The sequence below is a fragment of the Haemaphysalis longicornis genome, unplaced genomic scaffold (genome assembly GCF_048455015.1).
Source record: "Haemaphysalis longicornis isolate Haplotype H1 unplaced genomic scaffold, Haemaphysalis longicornis Haplotype H1 scaffold_1, whole genome shotgun sequence".
Taxonomy (NCBI): Eukaryota; Metazoa; Arthropoda; class Arachnida; order Ixodida; family Ixodidae; genus Haemaphysalis; species Haemaphysalis longicornis.
In genome coordinates, this window is record NW_027526203.1 from 370,009,246 (window position 1) to 370,025,733 (window position 16,488).

Consider the following 16,488-nt stretch of genomic DNA (forward strand, 5'->3'; position numbering starts at 1 on the left):
CAACAACACAGTGCCGAACTGTAGTGTTTATTGAAAAAATGACACTGCTTATATACAAAAACGGAGAACCATATGATGTCATTGTATGTCAAATTCGTAAAAAGGTTAATTGTTTTTCCAAAAGTGGTATGGACGGAGCACTGATGCAGTTGTACCCCGCCTGCCTGATCCATCCAGATCGCTTTCGAAAAAAGAATTAGCCTTTTTACGAATTCGACATAAGACGACGTCACATAGTTTCTCAGTTTTTGTATATAAGCAGCGTAATTTTTTCAATAAACACTACTTGGAAGTTCGGCACTGTGTTGTCCATGTTTCTTCTTTCGTCCTCGTTTTCTTGTGCAAGAGTTACCTTCAAGCTTCAAGTACCAACTCGCCCACATCAGTCTTTTTAGTAATCACCTTCAGCCAAATTTTCCCTGAGACTTACGTCAGGATTTCGCCGAGTACTTTTTCTTCGTTTGTAGCAGTTCAGTGTTACTGGCATATCTTGCAAAGCAACTTTGAATATTTAACATCACCTTGCAACACTCGTTTTGCATTTGCAGTGCAATTTACTGTAGAGGATAGCACACTGACCAGTATACTTTGGTACAAGTTAAAGGGACACTGAAGTGATTTGTAAACATTGCGGGATTACGACCACAAATTGTGGTCTGGAGTCTGTAAACCATGTTCCGAGCGCTCTTGCTGCATTTACAGGACTTTATTCACCAGAAAAATTAATTCGAAAATGCTGTCCTCTCTGCATCCTTGCCCATTTTCTGTGGCGTTTTGTATGACGTCAGAAAAAAATGGCTTGACTGCGCTACTGCATGGCTCGCCGACCTTCCAACAGATTCGGTCAGCCCAGCGTTTAGTCCGCCGGCCGCCGACGGGTCGTCGCAATTCGTTCTCTCAGTTGAAGCTAAGCCACGACATGTTTGTGAATGGAAGAATGTGCCTTTTTTAAATTTGTATAGTTAGTACACTGTATCAAGCTCAAGTCCAGGTTGCTCCGCACAAGCGCTGCACAAGCGCACATGCGACACTTTGCTGACTGGTACGCTAGTGGGAAAATCTAAGGCCAATTGAAGGCAGGAGAAGAGTCAGCAAAGTTAATATAGTATGTACTAAGGAAATCAAATCAACCGGAACTTTTACCATTTTTTACCATTTTTTTAAGTGCAGGAAGCACTTTTTTGTGCTGGGTGAACAAGCGCAGTGGTCAGCAGCACGACTACACATCTGCGAATGCTTTTTCGTCTTAGAAATGCAATTGCTAGACATGAGATTATGTGTAAATTTGGGGGACCCTTACTGCATGAGCGCTATACAACAAATAGTCACCTAAGCTGCTTGAAATCCTAAAACTAAATAAGAATGCAAACTGGTTATGCATTATATACTTTATATTTCCAACACCGGCTGCGCTGGCTCGTGGCCGAGTTTGTCTGGAGCGCAAGGTATTTCATTTTACAAGTCGCAAGTTCTAATCCCCGAGAGTACACACTTTTTTTTTTATTTGTAAGTTGATTTTTTTCGTTTTCGGCTGATGTTTTCTATACTAAATTCACCATTTTTTCGCTGTGATGTTCATTGCTCCACGAGCTTGTTCACAGAACACGCATAGACTGACATTGACGTGCTAGGGATTTCTCTTTGGCGTGCTGTTGCCATAAGCACCGACTGTTTGCGGGCAGTGGGCACAGGCTAGAATCAGCAGGCCTTTGGCCTGGTGTGACGATACAGGCATGAGTCAGGCAAGCTCCAAAGATGGGGGAAAAACGCATGGCATTTGAGTGTCTGCGGTGACGCGGAGGACGTTCATCCACTGCGTAGGCCTCGGCTAGTGATTGCTATGGTTCCAAGCCATCCTGGTAGGCTTATCTGATGCATTTTACAGCCGACAACATGGTAGAAGCGCGGTACGGCAATTACTGAAATATCGAGAATGCCCATCCAGTGATGACGTCGGATGCCAAGCATGTTGTTTCGCAGAAGCAAAACCGAAACTTGTTTGAATGCTAATCTTAAACATCGTCCAATAATCACATGGCCCCATTACCCGACGTCACTGCGGTTAGTTGGTGCAGCCGCCGTAAACCATGCATGGTAGTCTTTCTTCTTTCAGGCTTTATAAAATAAGTTCTGCCTTATCGCCCAGATAAACGATGAAAAGGGTGTTCATTCGAGCCAGTCTACGCAGTGCAAGCAAAAATGGGAGCTTGACAAATTCACTTCAGTGTCCCAAGAACGGCAATAGCTCATGTAGTGTATCACTCCACTGAAGCAATGGACCGGGATGTCAACGTGCGGGGACGTGGCAAGTAAAACGGCTTTTTTATGTATGGACCAAATTGAATCAAATTAGGAGCATTTATGTAGCTAACCATTTTAACAAAAATAGTGAAATCAGATCAAAGATGCCTTCTATACTTTTTAAGTTAGAAGACTAATTACCTGAAGCTTGCAATCAGCATAATTAACTAATTAGGCAAGAAGTCAACTAGATTTTTTCGTCAGTGTGATCAGAATGTCTATTCTGTGCAAGGAAGCTATTAGATTATTGCATTATATTCTTTAGGCATAAAGAAAGAACAAGAGAAGTTTCGCCTTCCTTTCAAAATCAGAAATAGTCTCATGTAAAAAAGAAAGTGAAACTTCCGTCTTTCTTTTTGGATACTTAAAGGAAATAAAGCAATAATCAAATAGCTTCCTTGCACAGAATGGACCTTCCTGGGGATGCTGACATAAAAATCTTGTTGAGTTCTTGCCTAATTAGTTAATTAATCTTGCGACAGCTCGGTGAAGGTAATTAGTTTGGTAACTCAGAAAGTATAGAAGGTATATTTAAACTGATTTAAGTTTTGTTATTAGGTTAGTTAACTACATAAAATCTCCTACTTTGACTAAATTTGGTCCATAATTAACAAAAATAGTTTTACTTGCCACGTCCCCCCTTAATGCATAACATCGTCTTCTTTCTCACACCTAGATTTGTTGCAGTTGCTGCAGGAATTTAAAAGAAGATTAAGCGCGAGAAATTACGAAAACGCCTCGTGTTGCGTTCAAAATACTCGCAGTAAGGCACTTCTTGTGCCGCATAGGGTAATAGCCGGCTGCGGTGGTGAGGCGCAATGGAAACTTACGTTGCCGTTCCAAAGTTGTCCTTGAGTGTAGTTATTCACGTCTTGGGCAATGTATCTGTCCAAGTGTAGCCACTCTGTTTGCATCGTTATGGTTCTGGAGCTCACTGTACATTTAGATAACACAGATTTGTTGTGCAGACAGTCCATTGTGCCAGCTCGCAAGTTGCCTTTTCTTGTGCCATTGAACCATGCATCTGGGATAGAATGCTCAACCATTTACCACCGGCCCATGCCAACCCGAAAAAAGAGTTGGGAACAAAAGGTTATTGGCACTGACTCAACAAGAACTTGATGGGGAAAAGGATTAATTTTTCAGTCCCATACTGTTCTTACCATGCTACGAAATTGAGGTACTTATTGAAGACTTCAACGCTTCAGTTCTCGTAGAATTCAGAAAACATTGAGCTCTCAGAAAACAAGGCATTTACAGTATGTTGTGTGCGTTTCATGGCTTTTGCAAGTATTTTGTACACCTCCTGCTTCATTTTTTTTTTTGGCTACAAACTTGAAGCTTGTTTGCTGAGCGTCGACAGTGATGAATTGACAGCATGAATGGGAATCGCATTCTGTGTCAAGTGCTAAAACAAAAGAAATCCAGCCTTGCATGTATGCTCTAACACAGTGGTTCTCAAATGGGGCTCCGCGGACCCCAGGGGGTCCGCGATAGCATTTCAGGGGTCCGCGAAGCTTCCCACCAAACGTTTCACCCGCCATTTTTCTCTCGATTTTGCCAGCATTTGCTTGCAACGCAAAAAGGTGGATCCGCCGGATTAAATGTACATTTAGCTTCTCCGCGTGGCACATATTTTGACATCTGCATTTTGTCCAACACGCCAGCTATGAAAGACAAAGAAAAGAAACCCACAAAAGGCAGCATATAGGTGTCTAGAAGACTTACAGATTCAAGTACAAATTGTTTGACATTATGGCACAGATCAACATACGCTCCATCGTGGGGTCCCCCATCACTATCGCAAGCCCAAAAGGGGTCCCCGGGGCAGTCATGGCTGAGAACCACTGCTCTAACATCTCAAGTCAGTCCATGCCTAAATTCTGTTAAAAAAGAAAAAAAACTGTACCCTTGAAAGGTTATGGCGCCTTTGAAAATGAGATCTGATGCGTGAGATTTGTGTTCCAGTTGAGCAAAAAACCACTGATTCCCACTGCCCTCACCTCTTATTTTATTGGGCCAAATTTCGATTCCTGATGTTGCAGTATGCCCTCCACATTTTAAAGCCTAAATGTGCACTTTGCTGATGAGCTTATGTTCAAATGTTCGTGAGTGCCTGTGTTGTGTTCATACATTGCACGTACTATTCAATATGCAAAGCTTACATGCGTCACTTATCAGGATTATGTAGGAACGCTGCTGCTGCTGTTATGCATATCAAGGCAAGTTGCCATGCATGGTTTGTTCTTGCAGGCTCTTGTACTACACTTCTTTAGTTCATGTAGAGCATGCATTGGCCAATTGAGAGAAATGGTCCTGGGGTTTTCGTTGTGCACTTGAAGAAGGGCGTCCAAATGAACCAAGAAACAAATTAAGCAGTTTCTTCTTTATTTTTGACCTGGCTTTGTCGTGCTGTAACTTTTTACTGCCAAGAATGAAATGTCCCTTTCTAAGTTATTAGACGGATGAGATATGTGGCAATTTTAAATTAACAGTTCTTCGTCATTGGTGTTCTCCAGTATACCAACCACTCTTTTTTTCTCCTCTCTGCTTGGTGAAAGCTAGCACCATAGCTCTTTTATCCAGTCTGAATTGTCTTTGCACATTCCTAGTAAATAAAGTGGTGCAGGTGTGAACCTTTAGCACCGCTTTTTTTTTTTTTTTTAACAGCATACAAGGTGGCTGTCTAACCACTACTACCTTCGATTCAACCATTTCATTCTTTGCCCCACAGATTTTCTCGTCTCATCTCACCTGTTAGTTCTCAGTTTCCTCTCTTCTTGTCCTATCTCTCAGTCTCCATTTGATAGCTACTGATGACAGCTCCTTTTTTTTCTCCTAACTTCAGCCAAACTGTCATTCGCACGAGTTTGTTCTCTGATCAGAGCTGCTCAGTATGACATTGGCTTTTCCTGTGGCTCGGACTGATTTGCCATTTCTCTTGAAGATGCTTCAAAAAAATCCCAAGTTTCTGCCTTGCTTCAGAAATACATTGAATAGTTCTTCTGAATTGAATTCTTCTGAGGACCTAATTTTCATGCTATTCAAGAATCACCCATAATACGGAAATAGTTTAGTTCTGCTAACAGTTAGTGCAAAATTTCACCATACTGAGATTAGCAACACTGTGATGCTCTACCACGCCCGGAACAACTTAATTCTTGCCTTCAAACAATATGCCTGTGGGATGGTAATAACTTTACGTACATTTTTTAAGGTCTCGAATTTCAAATAAGGTGTGCAACATGCTCATAACTTCCGTTACACCAAACCTGAGGTGTGTGTGATATTGCTTTCCGATTCAATCTTGAACACGTGTAGCCATATGACTGGCTAATTGGTAAAGTGACCCCTTACTGCCTGCTCAAGTCATTAAGAAGGACAGACCATTGCAGTGTATGCACGTTGGAAAATAGCAGTCTTCTGTTTTGCTTGTTTCTGTTCCCTCTACCTAATAAAATCCCTGGGAACATGACAAAGCATTTGCTAATTTGAGTTAATTGCCTTGAAGTTTATTCTTATAACCAGATGTGATGAATTCATGCAAATCTTTCAGAACTGTCAGCCACGTATGCTTTTCATTCAGCAGCTGGAATTATGTGATGCGGCAATCTGACCAAGGCATGAAAAAAAGCCTTCGAATTTGACGCAGAAGTCCTCATCCTTTTCCTATTTGGCATTTGCAACTGAGTAAAATGCTTCACTTCAATCCCCCTTCACAGCCCCCGCTGCCACAAGTGCAACTGCAGTGTTGTTTGCAGTGCAGGGAGATGGGACAAAGATACGGGCGCATTCTTTACAGCGCAGCCGCTTATGAGGGACCGGACGACTCGTATTTCTTTCTACTTTAGGAAGGCAAGGGAGTGCTTCTATACCATGTCTGCAGTTACTGGAGAAAGCTGTTGTTACTGCAAAAAGGTATAACCATATCGAATATCAGACCAGGAAATACTAATATTTTCACTAAACGAAATTCTATATTGCCCGAAATAAATGTTCTATTTTTGTGATTTTATTGCACTAAGTTGATAAGCTTTCAAACGCAGCGAAAATAAAGCAAATTTGACCAGCACATCCTGTGGTCGTATTGTGGGCAACAGTTGACCTCATGGAGGAAAAGATTGGGCTGGCTCTGAGAAAACGAGGCGAGAAGTTTGGCAGAAACAGGTAAATATGGTCATTTAGATTGCTTCAAAGTTCCATGGCTTTGTAAATACTTAAGATAAGCTTTAGTATTTAGCGCGTACATTATTCGAGACTTGTAAAATTAATACAGCAAATTGATTTTTTTGGCAAATTTTCAGTTTCTAAGGGATCGTTCTTCCTCTATGCAATGTAGAATAAAAAATGTGCAGTGCATGCACGTTGAGAGAGTGCAGCGGGAGCTGTTGCCCTTCTCTCCGCTTCATGCCAGAAACAGTCCGTGACGAGACTGGGTGCGAGCGCCGGTCATATGAGAGGAGAGGAGAGCCGGTCAGGTAACCCGTCGACGTCATGCACCATGCTCGTTAGCACCTCGGGTCATATTTGGTCGGGCGCACGTGTTCACATTCTCACTCCCTCGAGTGTGTTGTCGAATGGGTTGGCTGAAGAACACTCCATGACGAGAGGCCGCGTGCCTCTCGTGAAAATGGTGTGACTGTTACTGCTATGGAAAAGGGGCATTACCATGCAGATCAGGTAATGTGCAAGCTTGAAGTCTCTTGGTTCCTTAAACTTCGCCAAGAACGTGCAATAAAATTTGAAGTAGTGCATGTGCAATCGAGAAGAATTTCATTCAAATATGGCTGCTGTCTGTTTGAATCGCATTGCTTCATAGCCTTGCAAATTTTTCGTCTCATGTATTTGTCGTTAATACTTTAACGTGTGCACATAAGTCGCTCGCACCACTGGTGTTCTTCTTCTTTCTTTTTTTTTTTTTTTTAGGCTGCTACTTGAACAGCGAAGAGTATCAATACAATGCCTTCATCCCTATGCATCGTCATTATCCTTCTCTCGCACCAGCTTCTCTGTCTCACAGCAGCTGCAGGCGCTCCTCCATCCCCATGAATACTGTTGCACTTATTAGACTACTTTGTGTTTGCCAAAGTAAGCAGAACTGTTTCATTGTTCAAATCCCTTTCTCTCTCCTTTTTGTGTGATGTAGTACCCCGCTTTCCCGCAGTCTTTATTTCCGTCTGTGTGCAGTGCGGCCAAAAGCCTAGCCCACCTTGCCAGCATCGCCCCACCAATCTAGACGTGAATATTTGAAGGAATAGACTGTCCTTGAAAACGGCTTCAGTGAAGTGCCCAGTTAAGAAAACGGCTGACTTTTTCCAAAGAAAGTCTCCTAGGGAACCAGGCGCGACACGAAGCTGTCAACTACCATCTTCTCGTGAGTAACACTGGTGGAAGCAGTGACCCCATAGCAAGAAGAAAAGAGATTGTGTCAGGTCACCGGTTAGGGCACTCCATTGTGCCTATGCTGAATAATTAACAAAGTCTTATTGAATATGAACAAAATTGCACATTAACAGTCCGACTGTGAGCAGGCCGTCACAAATGAGAAACACGAGACAAACAAGCTAGCAGGCGCGGATTAAAATTCACACTTTTTTTGCTCCTCCACTCCGAATGTATGTGCATGCACACGCAAAACTTGGAAATTGATTTGATTGATTGACTTGGAAATTGATTTGATTGATTGATTGTGGGGTTTAACCTGCCGACGCAACGCAGGCGATGAGGCGTGCCGTAGTGGAGGGCTCCGGATTAATTTTGACCTCCTGGGGATTTTAACGTGGGCCGAAATCTCGTACACATGGGCGTTTTTGCTTTTCGCCTCCATCAGAAAAGCGGCCGCCGCGGCTGGGAATCGAACCCGCGTCCTCGTGCTTAACGCCTTAGCGCAACGCTTAGCGCAACGCCTTAGCCACTGAGCCACCGCAGCGAGTAAAACTTGGAAGTTCGTCCCACTGTCAGTATTTCGTGCCCAAGATGTTTTGGATGTCAATTCTTTGCCATCAACGCTTGCACGGGGACCGGTTATTCCTGCGAACAAATTGGTTCACAAGTTCGCAACAACTGAGCCGTGTGTGGTGAGCCATCTACATTTGTGCCTCAGTTTCGAAGGAGAGCTCAGAAGGTCTCCTTTTAAGCACGTAATCGTTTAGAGAAGCCTGTTTAAATTTTTGTACGTGCATGCATGTTAGTGGATACATCTGTGGCTGAGAAGTTGCGGTGTGCATATTGCCTTAATGTGCATTCTGTAACTTTTTCTGGGGGAAAACATTTTAGCATGGGATCTGTTTAATTCTCTGACGGGGCTGATTTTTAAATTCTGAATGCAGTGAAAGTGGTTAGTCAGTATGGTTCAATTAAGCAGCGCCATGTTGCAAGTGGTGGTTGGTACGACAATCAGTCTAAGGGGGAAAGACCCTGATCTGTGCAGCCAAAAATTGTCAGAATATCAATTTTATGTGCTATTTTCACCTATAATATACAAGTTCTAAGGAATGTTCTCGCCAAATATGACAGTCCTATTATAAATAATACAAATGTCGTCACTGCAAAGTCTTCTGATTGACAATTTTTGTCTACATTTCTCAACTTTTTTTGCAAATCGGGCCAGAATACCTTAGGATGTAAATAGCTCAGTAGCATCATCTCGCTGTGGCAGTACATGCAGTTCCGATTGGGTGATTTAAATCCTGCCAAAGAAAAGGTAATAATGGTAGTAGTTTTTTGTGCGTATTTATTTTTCTTGAGCCCCTTTTAGTGTACTGCATGTATCGTTACCTCTTTTTTTCCTTTTTTCTGCCTGGATGTATGAGTCCATTGGAGCAAGTCTAAGTAGTGTAAGTGCACCCTAAAAAAAAAAAACTCAAGGAAATGTCATGGAAATTTTACTTCTCTTAGCTCCATTTCATTCACTTTGATTTGCATCATTCATAAAATTTATCAACTAGTTGTGCCTATTACTAAGCAAAGCAAGTTTGCATTGTTTAGAGGCTTGTAGTGTAAAAATGCTCTAGAATAGTGCTTCATAGCATTTTGACGGGATACTCTTCTAGTAAGTTGTTTGTACTAATGTCACTGCTTCCTTTGAAAAACATGGACCAGGAAAATCGAGAGGTTCGGTTTAGTATTTCCTCCGTGTGAACTTAGCTTAGCTTAACGCACACACATGTACACATTAGACTTCGTGGTAAGATTTGGGAGCAGCCGCACCACCAGTATTATATGTAAGCATTGCCAGTGTTTCGTCGGAAAATACGTTGTGGTTTGCGTTTGTTTCTCCTTGTTACCATTTGAGCTAAGAAAGGTCCACACTGCATTTCATATCCATGTGTTTCTGCTGTCCATAGCATTTTGTTGTCATTATAGGTCAGTGTTGTATTTTTATTGTGCTTTTGGAGGGAATGCCATATTATTACTCTTGTCAGATCTTGCTACTTTTGTCAGGGATCTTGCATTAGCCACTGCTTTGGTGTGGTCTTGACAGATTTATTTTCGTAGTGTTGTTAATAGAGTGATTCAGCCCTTTTCGTAATAAACGATGCCAGACAGCCTATTATCATAGGTTGGTCTGCCTGCATGCTAAGAATGTACCGCCCGTCTGGTTCAACATGTGGTTTTCTTTCGCTTTTGCCGTAATTTGCAACGGAACCATGCAACACAGCAGCAGCACAGCCCACAGCGCAGCCTATGACATCTTTTTAGAAACAGGGTTATGGAGGGTGGCCGCTCGTGCAGTGAAGCTATAACAAGTGACGGGACAGCAGAGAATTCTTGGCTGGCCAGCATTTGAAAGGGAAACTTGGCATTGCAAATAGTAGTCAACATTGCCCAAAGCATGCATACTTATTTCATATTGTAGTCACCATTATTAGGCCTGTGCACATTGGTTGGAGCAAGCAATTATGCTCTTTGGGTGTAACTCCAAAAACAGGCCACTGAGGTCCAAACTTCAAAATGTTGCAAAATTGAACTCGCACAGAGCCTTACATGCAAGGCAGTGCAGCTACAAATCTTGCACTGCACCTTTTTTCATTTTTTATATTTTGTGTAAACTAAAAAAAAAGAAGAAGAAATTGCAAGTTAATAATTTGAATCGCACAGCAGTTCACTTGTCACCAGTCCTATGAGATGTTCACAAGTGATTCTTGGACGGTACAGGGCTACTGCACAGTAGTCCTGAAATGTTATTTTGCATTAATGGTCCACATGTTTCATCCACATGCAGTTAACACCAAGTTCAAATGGTCCAGGCATCTGTTGGTGAAATCTTCAGAGACTGCATAGTGGTGCAAGCTAGAGTTCACTGCCAAGTGACGTGACAAGTTGAATCGTAACACCATAGGACCCATCACTCGCTGTTGGAGGAGTTCAGTACTGTAAAGAATTCATCATGCACATTAGTATCTCTTTTTGGACCAACCTTGCTGTTTCTAATATTGAAAGCTTTTATCTATTTTGTTTACATTTATTTTTTCAATAATGAAGAAGAGATGAACGCACAGTTTCGTATGAATAGCTTGTTTCATGAAAGTGCACATATCGTTTTTCAGCTGATGAAGCCATTATTGAGTTGTGCTTGCAATTTGAATTGTTCACTATATCTTGTTTGAAAAAAATAATAGAGTTGGAAGTGAAGCTGTACAGGCATAATTTTTCATGCTTAGTCTGCCTTCTTTTATTGTTGCTAATGCTGAAAGAAGTGTCGCTGGTGGAGAGTACACATCTGCTTAATAGATTTGAGCAAGCTATTTTAAACTAGCTTGTGTCATTAGAAGTGTTAGTTTGAGTAGTTTAAAAGTGATACCACTGGCACAAATATCACAGAAGCAATTATGGGTCATTATGCAAAAGTTGTGTTTGCACTTTGTATAACAGAATATAATTACACTGCATGCACACTGTGAAAGCAAATTTCTTGGAATGTTGATGCAGCTTCCTTCTGTGTATATTTAGTGAAACACATATGAAGGAACATCAGGGTTATGTTTAATGGAGATCAAAATTTACAAAATACAGCTTTGCAGGACAGTAAACAATGCACAAGGAAACATGATTTGCTGGATTTTAGTGTACAAAATGCAAATGTGGAATGAATGCAACTCCATCAATGCTGTGACTTTTCAGACTAGTGTGCTTGTACCACTATAGCAACCAATAAAACCAATGATGGCAATAAATGTTTTTTTTTGCTTACCTCTTGTGTTGGTGGTTAGTCAGTAACAGCACTGAGTAAACTTCTTTACAGGAAGGAAACTAGTTGCCTTAATTAAAGTGTGAACCGTCCAAAGCTCACAAAAAGGAGGTGCTACAAACACTGCTGAAGAAATTGCACTCGACTGCTGCCATATGATGGAAGCATCATTGTGAGAAGTTGAATGTCGCCCTTGAGAAGGGTAACCAATGGTGTTTTGTGTACAGTAAAAGCTCGTTAATTCGAACCGCAAGGGAAGCCACCTCAGTTTGACCCAACAGGACTGCAATGGGGAAGCAGTAGGCATGTCGGCAACTTGATTCTCGAAAGAGGCCGTGACTGCAGTCTGCCTTTTGTCCCTCAAGACAACAGCCAGCACTTTTTGCTCCAACAACCGAATTTTGCAGAAACACACCTCTTCGCCTTCTTGAAATCTGCACAAAATGCAGCCGGTATTCCATCCCGCCATCACTTCCGTGAGTGAGGACGGCCGTACTCTTGCTTCGTCCTCTTCCTTCTCATCGTCCGCGGCAGCGACAGGCTTTTGACCCAAGAGAGAGGGTGTCCTCATCTGTCAGTGCAGCGCAAACCACTGCACTTGCGTCCACAGTGACGTAGTCCGTTAAGAATATGTGTCCCATGATGTGCACCATGGTGGTTTCAGCTTGTTTTTACCCGATCTCATCTTTTTTTCTTCATTCCTTGCCCCCCCCCCTTTGTTCCATAGGCGGCGAACACTCGTGTGCAGGCAGCGGGTGCGTTGCTCTGCCCATGTACCAAACGCTGAGGCACACCGGCGTGGTGACCCTTCGTTCGAATTATCTGTGGTGGAACCTACTCTCGTTTCAAGTAACGGTCTTTTATATACACAGGCCTCTATGGAGGCTTGGCGGGACCAAACTATGCAGTTCAAATTATCCAGAAATTTGAATTATTGAAGTCCGAATTAACGAGCTTTTACAGTATTTGAATTTTTTTAGCTGAGCACAATGGAATTTTCTATGTGGTGAATCAAACCTGCACAACATGCCATCACAAGCACTGCAAGGTACAAGATAGGCATAGCTTCCTCTAAGAACGACCAGAACCTCAATCGCTTCCATATAAAGCATACCTGCGAATCCTTCAAAAATGTATGCAGAATACTGTCTAGAAGGCACACCCATCACAATCTGAGTCTGCATTTTTTGTACATGGAACAAAGCAACACTGCTCTGCTTGGTTCGGGGTGACCACGTGGCATTCGTGTTGTGCACGAAGCCACCTGTTGGGACAACAGACGAGGAGGTGCATGCCGGCCCGGCCTGTTGCGCGAATGAGGGAAAACATGAGGTGGAGTGATGGCCCCTGAGTGCGACTGCTGCGTGGTGGTGAACGATGGGTAATGGGTCGTGAGTCGCTGGAACCCTCGGCACATCTGTTCAGCCCAAGGCATGTCGCGGGGGACTCTCGAGCGCACTGCTCTGCAGTGTTGCCTGCAACAGAGGCCCACACGGTGGCAGCGAGGCGGTGGTTAGCTTGACAGGCCACCACTGCTCGCTCAGACTGTCTTCCTCCTAAATAAATATAACAATGTTATAGCACACAGAAGCCATGTTCCCCCCTGCCCGCAGGTAGCAGAGATGTAGCACAACATTGGCTGTTACAGCTAAACACTTATGCACACACACGCACACACTCTCACTCACTCACTCGCACAGTGAAATGTTGTACTTGGAACATGCAGAAGCCCGGCCAAGCGAAATGGCCGCGAGGCATCGGTGACTTGAGAGAACTGTGCCTGCCGGCAACACTCAAGACTTTGCACATACAATCGGTTCTTAGTCCCTGCGAACGTTGGTGAAGTACTCGGGATGGCACGCGTCCAGTCCACTCTTGCATCCGTTGGCTGGCTTTAGGAGAATGCGCCGGCTGTACAACACACAGTTGGTCCCTGGTTTCAATATATTAGGCTACTACGCGTGCACTGTCCTCGTCGCGATGCAGTCCGAGTGTTTGTGAGTGGCCCAAATAGCCAGGCTTCCACAGGGCTGGCAGCCTGGCGGAGACACTTGGCAGTCTATGTACACTGACTACAGGATCCCGGGCACTGTTGGCACGCACTCCCGGCATCAAACGGCGGTACAGTCGTATTGCACCAGCAGTCCTCACGTGGAGTTTGCATTGTCCGCAGCCGCGGCTTCAACAGCATTGTTTCTGTCCCCCGCCTTCTCCTTGGCACTGTACGAGTTGTCGCTGTAATCAACGTGCTGGTAAGTGTGCCTGTCAGGATCCTCGATCGGCACCTCTTCGTCCTGCTCGTCGTCGAAGTCCATGAGCTCCTTTGAGTACGGGCACTGGAGGCACCTGCAGGGCGAGAACAGAGAGCACGGCGGTCAGGCTCCTTCCTACTGCAGCGGGCCTCGTTTACAGCACTGCGCGACTGTAAGCAGCTGTGATTCGCAGAAAATCGATGGCCAATATGAATGGTGCACGAGTGCGCGTCAGAGGACACTGAATGAAATTTGAAAACTTTCGTTGGTGTTTGCATTGTATGGACGGGCTCAAATTAGCAATCATTTATAAAGCCTGAAAGAATCCCACGCGACACTTGCGGCGGCTGCAACAACCACAGAAGTGATGCATATTCGTCTTGCGGTGTGATTGGACGATGTCCAAGATTTTAAAGCTCATGCATACACATTTGCGTACATGTCACTGTTATTTTTTTTCTTTAGGAAAAACTTTAGTTCTACAGTCAACTCTTGATAATTCGAAGCCAGTTAATTGGAAGTAATGTTCTGGTCCCAGCAGTTTAATTGTATCGACCAGAACATCATTTCCTGACCTAATGATCATTCCACAGGTCCACCACGAACTGCTCACACGGAGCTTAACCAATAAAGAAGGTTAAGGACCTGAAAACGGATAGATGCATACGCTGGCGCGAGTCTCAGCTGACCTGCCACTTTACGACTGGGCACTGCCGCAGTTGCGATGGCACGAACATAGTGCAGAGCACGGGAGTGTTCTGGCGCTTAAAAACTTATAAAAACTTACAATTTTATTGAGAGATGACAGCCACTTGGATGCTTTTTATTCGAAATAACTTCCTATTAACTGATCTCTTGGTTTTCAGGTCCTCAACCTTCTTTCTTGCGCACAGCTCCATGTGAGCAGTTTGCGTAATGGGTGCTTCAGGTTCCAAATGTAGTGGTAAGTCTGAACTATCCGGGCAACCCGTGTACTACTCTCGAAAGTCTAGATTCTAACAAAATTAAGAAGGGGGACGTATTGCGGACTAATGGCAATGCAATTATTGTGCTTTCAGCTTAATTGGAAATTCGGGTAATTCCAAGTTTTTTGCGGTCCCCGTGGATTTCATATTAACAGGAGTCGACTGTATTGGCAACGAGCATACAGGTAAACCTGGATGTAACGAACCTCCATGTAACGAATTCCTGGATTTAACGAAGTTTTTCAATTCTCCATTGCCACCCCCATTGACGCCCATGTGTTTGCGACCTGTATGTAACAAAGGCGTTGCAATGGTTAACCTTGATGCAACGAATTCACTACGTTGGTGAGTCACCGTTTTTTGCCATTTTTCTGAAGAATAAGATAGAGAAATGCACTAATTTAGCGAAGATCGTCCGCACCGCAAACTACTGTGCATTTCCACGTGTGAGTGCGGTGCCGATTAAGTGCTAGGTCTCCCTGCCAGCGTGCAGTTGCGCGTCGCCGCTGCTACCTGTAGTGTCGGTCCTGCTGTCAGAAAACGAAATTTTTTGTCTTTTCAAGACAAACTCGAAATTCTCCGCCGGCGAGAAAGAACAACATCGCCGCCTGGTAAAGTATCCCAGCTAGCAACCCCTTAGCAATTTTGAGTGCGGAAAAGAGCCTCAAGTTCACCATTTCCTGCCATAGAACAAAAGCTGAAACAGCTTCAACAGGGGAGACCTTCTGGGATGTGATGTTATGTGACAAATTAACAAAATAAAGCAACATTTGTCTGGGCACAAATCTTGTCAGAGCTCAGGCTTAACTGAGCAAACAAACTGCGATGGCCCACCGGCAGCTGGCCAACTGGGTCTGTCGGAGGGTTGGCAAGCCATGCAGTAGGCACAGTCAAGCCAAGCCACAAGAGTATGCATTACACAAAACATCACAGGAAATTGGCAAGGAGGATTCAGAGGGGAGAACAGCACTTCCAAATTGATGTTTTTACAAAATAAATTCGCGTAAATGCACCCACAGTGGTCAAAACACGGCCTAAGGAATCCAGACTTCAATTCGCTTTCATCACATCAGTGTCCCTTTAAACACTAAAAGCCAAATAATTTCTTGTTTTAACTAAAAGGTCACCCCTGTTGCAGCTCCTTCAGCTTTTGTTAGATGACAGACAACGCTTGCTTGTTCAGAAATAATTAAAGCTGGCATTCTCTTTCCCCTTCCAAACAGTGCTAAATGTGAGCCCTGCCAGCCCCACCCCAGCCTAGTGCTTCCATGCAGCGCTGCAACCTGTGGGAGAAAATGACACAACTTTCAAACTTTATCTGTATTTGTGTGTCAAAAATAATTAAGAAAAATTTTCATATCCTATTCAATACATTTAACTAGTCCGAGATAAGTTCAACAGTGTATAAAAAAATCAAAGCCCCTTCCTTAATTAAGAGAAGGATGGTTAAAACACGAAGCTTTCTCCCACACAACTTCAGTCAAAGTCAAAATCATGCACCCCCCCGTCTAATGGCGACAATGGTTGAACATGAAGCTTTCTCGTGATGGATTCTTTTCGACTGAGTTTCAACCATGTCAAAATGGAGCAATTGGATAGACGCCGGCTTCATAATGCAAGGGACCCAGGTTCGATTGCGGCCACTGAAGCGTTTTTTTTTTTTTCTTTGCCTTCACCAACAATCATTCATCATCATCGTCAGAGAAAGTTGGCTTTCCTGCAGGGTGTTTTCACACTGCAGATGCCAGTAGTGAGAATACTAGAGCTTCGCTTTAAAATC

The 16,488-nt window shown here is 43.5% G+C and overlaps 1 protein-coding gene and 1 long non-coding RNA gene across 4 annotated transcripts in view; one reads left to right on the top strand and one right to left on the bottom strand.

Annotated features, from left to right (window-relative positions):
* The first annotated feature begins 217 nt into the window (after positions 1-217).
* On the top strand, positions 218-11,477 carry LOC144155077 (uncharacterized). Its single transcript, XR_013319501.1, has 2 exons — positions 218-7,675; positions 10,526-11,477. It is a non-coding gene; the product is annotated as an uncharacterized LOC144155077 (long non-coding RNA).
* The window catches only part of LOC144155076 (twisted gastrulation protein homolog 1-A-like), a 47,797-nt gene continuing 42,575 nt past the window's right edge, over positions 11,267-16,488 (bottom strand). For all 3 annotated transcript variants that reach the window (XM_077686320.1, XM_077686319.1, XM_077686321.1), the window contains exon 5: positions 11,267-13,837. In XM_077686320.1, the coding sequence (XP_077542446.1) occupies positions 13,639-13,837 (199 nt within the window). In that variant the 3' untranslated portion in view covers positions 11,267-13,638. The remainder of the gene's footprint in view (positions 13,838-16,488) is intronic.